General features: G+C 42.5%; 1 protein-coding gene across 1 annotated transcript in view; it reads left to right on the forward strand.

Moving 5' to 3' along the window:
* Positions 1–2,302, forward strand: part of phactr3b (phosphatase and actin regulator 3b) — a gene marked incomplete at its 5' end in the record, with an annotated part of 66,907 nt that extends 64,605 nt beyond the window's left edge. Inside the window, 3 exons of the mRNA XM_083938944.1 lie at positions 202–342; positions 1,668–1,744; positions 2,172–2,302. Coding sequence (XP_083795070.1) covers positions 202–342; positions 1,668–1,744; positions 2,172–2,187 — 234 coding nt within the window. The 3' untranslated portion in view covers positions 2,188–2,302. The remainder of the gene's footprint in view (positions 1–201; positions 343–1,667; positions 1,745–2,171) is intronic.
* Between the last annotated feature and the right edge of the window lie 3,698 nt (positions 2,303–6,000).

Below are 6,000 nucleotides of genomic sequence, written 5' to 3' on the forward strand. Positions count from 1 at the left end.
CAGTGATCTGAACAGGTTCCTAATGTTACTTCGATTTAATCCATATTTTGGGCGGCACTCCAGCCCTCGCAGGGACTGTCAGCCAGTCAGAACAGGACCTTAATACCCAGCCTGCTGTGGTTTTTAATATTATAATAATAATAATAATATTTCAGTGCCTTGATAAGCTGAAGAGAGCTGACATTTATCTTTTTTTTCCAGCTGAACCAGCGGCCGACAGTGGACGAGCTGCGGGACAGAAAGATCCTCATTCGTTTCAGTGACTACGTGGAAGTGGCCAAAGCTCAGGACTACGACAGAAGAGCTGACAAGCCGTGGACCAGACTGTCAGCTGCTGACAAGGTAGCTAAAAACACTCGCTGGCGTTTTAGTACAGAAACACTGGCCTTTTAAATATTAAAAGTAGTGAAAATGCTTTATTGAGTGATATTTTTCAAAAAGACCTGTGTCAGCTTCTTTAAAGGGTTTCTGCAGGTCTTGAATTACCTCAAAAAGTCATTAGAAAGTATTAAAGAGCCAGAAATGTTTCTGTATCTGATTACAGGCTGTCAGGCTCCAGGTTGCATTAATTAAGTGCTGCAGGAATGAGTCCTAAAAACCTGTAGATGAGTTAACATATTTGGCACTTCCCGTTCCCTCGTCTTAAAGTCAGGGGGGGTTTGAATGTGTTCTTGGTTAGAGGCCTTAAATAAGGTCTGTGGTTAACACAGGCTGAAGAGATAAAATGTGTCAGTCAGTACCCCATTTATGAATTTTGAAGCTTTTACATCTCTAAAAAAGGCGATTACTAAATGAGACTAAAGAGCAAGGGTGTCAAACTGATCCAGTAAAGAGTCGCTGGGGCTGCAGGTTTTCATTCCAACCAATCAAAAACACACCTGGTCCAACAAATCAACTGTGTGAAGACAGTTCAGGTGATTGAATAAGTCGAGTCAGGTGTGTTTTTGCTTGGTTGAAATGAAAACCTGCAGCCACACGGCCCTTTACTGGATCAGAGTGACACCCCTGCTATAGAGGGTGTCAGGGACATTATACTTCAGCGTCAGCTTAGAGGTGCTGTCATGTAGGTGGTGTAGTTCATTTATTAGTGAAGATTATCTTGCTGAACAAAAATCATCATAAACTATCATAAACTTTTGTTTGTCACAGCTTTTTTTTTCTGCAATAATCCAAAATCCATTCCCACTGGCTTTTTGTGGAGGGAACCATGGTGATGCTTAACTTATGGGTCAACATACAAAGTTTGTCATCCCTGCAGCACCTAACCTATCTTTATGAATTATTATTACATCCTGCTGAGAATTAGTATAAATATTATATAATAATAAATACTTCTAGGCTGTATTGTCGCTTGCCGGTAAATTGCGTTCTCTGTGGTATTAAAAAAGGTCTAAAACCCTGCTGAAACCCCCGTCTCTCTCGTTAAATATTGTCCATATTAATATAAATATATGTCACATACTTTAATATTTGCAGTGTTTTTTATTGTCATCATTATCACCTTTTCTTTGACATAAAACCCAGTTAAGGGTACGTAATGTGCACATAAACAACAGATGTTTCTCCATTTTCACAACATCCTCATTCGACCATACCCACCTGAGTGCCTGCATCGATGTATGAAGGGACACATCTGGGCTTACACTTGTGTTGTTTTTGTCCCACAGGCGGCGATACGGAAGGAGCTGAATGAGTTCAAAAGTAACGAGATGGAAGTTCATACTTCAAGCAAGCATCTGACAAGGTCAGTTTGAGAGTGTATTAATGTCTTATTATTAGTGGATGATGTGTAAGAGGGTCACTGTAATATTGTGTAAAGAAGAAGGTGCATCGTCCAAACCTTTCACATCAATGAGTGCGTACCCTGCAGAGTAGGGCTTAAATTTAGCTGCAAGGCCCCTTGAGATAAAAGATTTTCCCCCTTTTTTCTCCACCTCTCCACTATAATGAATGACCGTATATATTTAGCTGACCTTTCGCTTATGTCAAGGCTGTCTGTAGCTAAAAAAAAGAAAAAATCCTGAATTAGCTGGGGTTCATTTGTGAGGAGAGACCATTGGCTGCCTTTAAGAGCACTGTCACTTTGGCTAATAATAGGACCTTTGATCGATGAAACCCAATGTGAATATTTTCACTCACGCTCACACTTTCCCCTCTTTTATCCCTTTCAGGTTCCACCGGCCGTAGCAAGGTTTCTTCTGTGAAGAGTTGCTGATATCTGGTTCTGTCAGTGGAGACCTTGCAAAGAGTCTTCCAGCTCCCTGGCCCACAGTTAGTGGGCGTCCTGGTATTTGGGTCCTGCGAACCTTGGAGGCTATGTCTCTTGAAATGGAGCTACCGGTAAACAGGGACGCATGCAGAAAGCTCCACCTCTGCTCAGAGAAACTCCTTAACCCTCACTTCACCTTGTCAGAGGAGCGAGAAGAATCAAGGTCATGTATTCGCCATAGACAAGCAGAGACTTTTTTTGTAAACAGACTCTTTTGAAAGACGTCCTTTTTGATGCTACAGGGGGGAAATGTGCATGTGACCGAGTCGACCAGTCCCACTCCAGTATCAGTAGTCACATCCCCGAATGTCTGAGTCTCACTGATTCAGGCAATGATGCGTTTCATATCAACAGTGTAAACAGAAACCCTGTCTGTGTAAAATACAAAATTCCCTTTGTAAGCACTATTTATTGTCTGCACAATAAAGGTTTTCAATTTGTAACAAACTTCGTCTTGTTTACAGTGATTTTCCTAACAGATTTTAATGCCCTGCCATAACAGAAATGTGCGATATCTAAAATGTTCTCACAAAGGTGGGAATTAGGTTTGTGTTCTCTCGAGATAGCTGTACGCCAACAGCTTTTTACCTTAGCTGTACCTAGACAGCACAGCTGTACCCAGACAGCACAGCTGTACGCCGACAGCTCTTTTCCTTAAAAAAAGGAATAGAAATAAAACAAATTTATAAATTGTTGCCTCCCTGGTTCCCGTGATCTATGGATCTCGTCACCCCGGCTCCTTCAGCAGGCTCTTGCCTTTCAACAACAAACTACCCATTGTAAAACTGAGTAGGGTGGAGGTCTTTATCAGGAGTCCCGGACTCCCCAATGCATGGTATCATGTCCATAACCTGGAAGAAGTCTGAGATCTTGAGATCCGGCTCGAAGGACCAATTTTTTAGAAAAACTTGTGAGAGAAGGACAAGTTCGGAACCAGAATCAAGTTATAATAAAAACTAAATTTATTATTGTACAAGAAGAGAGCATAAGTGGTGTTAAGTACACTATGCTTTGAGGGCAGTCCTCAGAGCCAAAGCATTTGAACATGCAGTTGAACAGTAACGGTTTTCATTGTGATATATTTAGAAAACAAAGTAAGATATCTCAGCTCTTCCCATAACAATCGCCAACTCTCCTGCTGACTCTGCAACACACTCTGTGAGAAAGGTAAACACAAAACAATGAGTACAGCCAGAGTTCTCACATATTATATAAACATATAAACATAACACACATATATATATTATATATATATATATATATATTGCACATCATAAATGGGTTATAAGCCTGTCAGATTTATCTGTTTTTGCCCTTTAGTAAGCAGATAATAACATTGTAGTCAGGTTCACCTTGTTGCACCAGATCAAGCAGCAATTAGTTTACAAGTGCAGGCAGTGACCTGTTTGTTCTCATCATGCTGTGTATTTTTCTCTGACACGAGAACAGGCATCGTTTGTAGGGCGATAAGCAGTTTGTTGGGTTAAATCTCCTGTCCACCTGGCTGCATTTGTTACATTTGGAGCGAGTTGCTGATCTAAAAACTGTTCGTGCTGCTGCTTCACACAGGCAGAAGAACAAAAATGAGAGAAACAAGCTAATATTCTGACCATAGACTGTATATATAAAATATAATGGACGGAGCTACTATCTTGGTATTTTGAAGTGAGCATATTTGGATGAAAGGGCAAAGCTGGGGAGGAGCCCCGAGTACTTTTAATGATGCAACACTAAACTTAGGGAAAGGTAAACTTACACTAATTTATAACAAGCTGATTCGATTGAGCGGGGAGCTCGGTCACTTGTGTCGTTCAGCAGTGACACATAGCCAGTTGAAAATCAATGAACAAGACATTTGAATGTGATCCATAATGAACTTTGATGCAGTGAAAACACACTGAGAGGGTTGTAAAACAAAAACATCAAAAAATCAAGTTTATGGCAATTTTTAATGTACACAGTGCCGTATGTACGCATTGCTAAACCTCAAACTTGATTGACAGGTTGCTCTGTTGCCCTACCCTCAAGCATGAGACCATCTCATCTCATCTTCATCCGCTTATCCGGGGTCGGGTCGCGGGGGCAGCAGCTTTAGCAGGGGACCCCAAACTTCCCTTTCCCGGGCCACATTAACCAGCTCTAACTGGGGGATCCCGAGGCGTTCCCAGGCCAGTGTGGAGATCTAATCTCTCCACCTGGTCCTGGGTCTTCCCCGAGGCCTCCTCCCAGCTGGACGTGCCTGGAACACCTCCCTAGGGAGGCGCCCAGGGTTCATCCTTACCAGATGATCCTGAACCACCTCAACTGGCTCCTTTCAACACCATAATTAACTAAATCATTACATATTGAAGAAGACTTAAACTACTGATTGAGATCATGAACTCATTTGGAAAACGTTTACTGAGGAAATAAATTAAGTGAGAAGTAGGCTCATTTCTCATTGACTTCTATACAATCAGACTCCTTTTTGCAACCAGTGGAGTCGCCCCCTGCTGGTCCTGAAGGCTACGCCTTTATTATACAGTCTAGGGTTCACTGCGATGTGGCGTCACACTTATCCCTGAGCTGGTTTTAAAATAAAAGGTACTGTAGCTGCAGGTGAGGCCATTGAAAAGCCTCTTTCAGAGACCTCTTACTTGATATTAAATGTGGACAATGATACAAGGAACCCTGGCACTCTAACATCTCTGTCAGACACGTTCTGATTGGCAGTACCATTTATAGTATCCTTCTGACATCACCATGCACGTTATGTGAGTCACAGTCTCTGCCCTGGCACCAATGGAGGATCAGATGGCAGCTCTGGTTAAAATTACACTCTACTCCAGGACCACTCACTGTCTGGAGTAAGGAAACAAGCCAGTAGTCGTCAGGAGAGGCTGATAGTGGCCAATCGGGTCCAGAACAGCCCGGTCACCTGTGGAGCTGCGTGGGAGGAACAAGAGACGCTCTTGTGGGCGTGAGGGGGATATCCTGACTTCCGGTGTCCCTCAGATAGGTGAAGGCCAAGCGTAAACACACTGAACATATGTTCCACAGTTGTTAGCCAACTGTAAGCGTGATGACTCTCTGGGTCAAAACCTGGCCTTGGATTATATATCACGTCATATGTTGGCCCATTTCCTATTTTCCATATATTCCTGGCAAATATTGTGTCAGTAATTTAGCTACAATGCATAAGAACACTGAGCACCCAGAACTGTTGTGTTGAACCGCACATTAACTTTATATTAACATATATTAACCAATATGTTGCTGCTACAAATGAATATTCAAATGAGGAAATCAGCCAAGCTCTTGAGAATAACTGAACAAATGTTACATCATGACACAGTTCCTTTATTACAAAACAAACAGACCATAATGATGTTTTAAAAATATAACTCATAATATCTGGGGCCATTATAATGCATCAATTTCCAGCCAGTCCCCGGAGCAAACGTCACTATTGAGCATCAATAACTCCTAAAATGGTGGCCTCTTATATAACTACCGGCAACAAGCAGAAGATGACAGCCCCGGAAAAAAGGCACAGCGCTGCAAGGCAGCATGGATGTGCGCCCCAACAGCACACTGGCATGACAGCTAAGACTGTTAGTGAAGAGCACCCATACAAACGAGCGCCATGCAAGACCGATGACACCCAGGCAGCCCAGAACAACTGAGGGGGTGTCTGTTCTTGTTTCTGTTTCAACTGTCAAAGAGTTAGGGGGAACTACGTGCTCAGGTAC

This window comes from Echiichthys vipera, assembly GCF_963691815.1.
Source record: "Echiichthys vipera genome assembly, chromosome: X".
NCBI lineage: Eukaryota > Metazoa > Chordata > Actinopteri > Perciformes > Trachinidae > Echiichthys > Echiichthys vipera.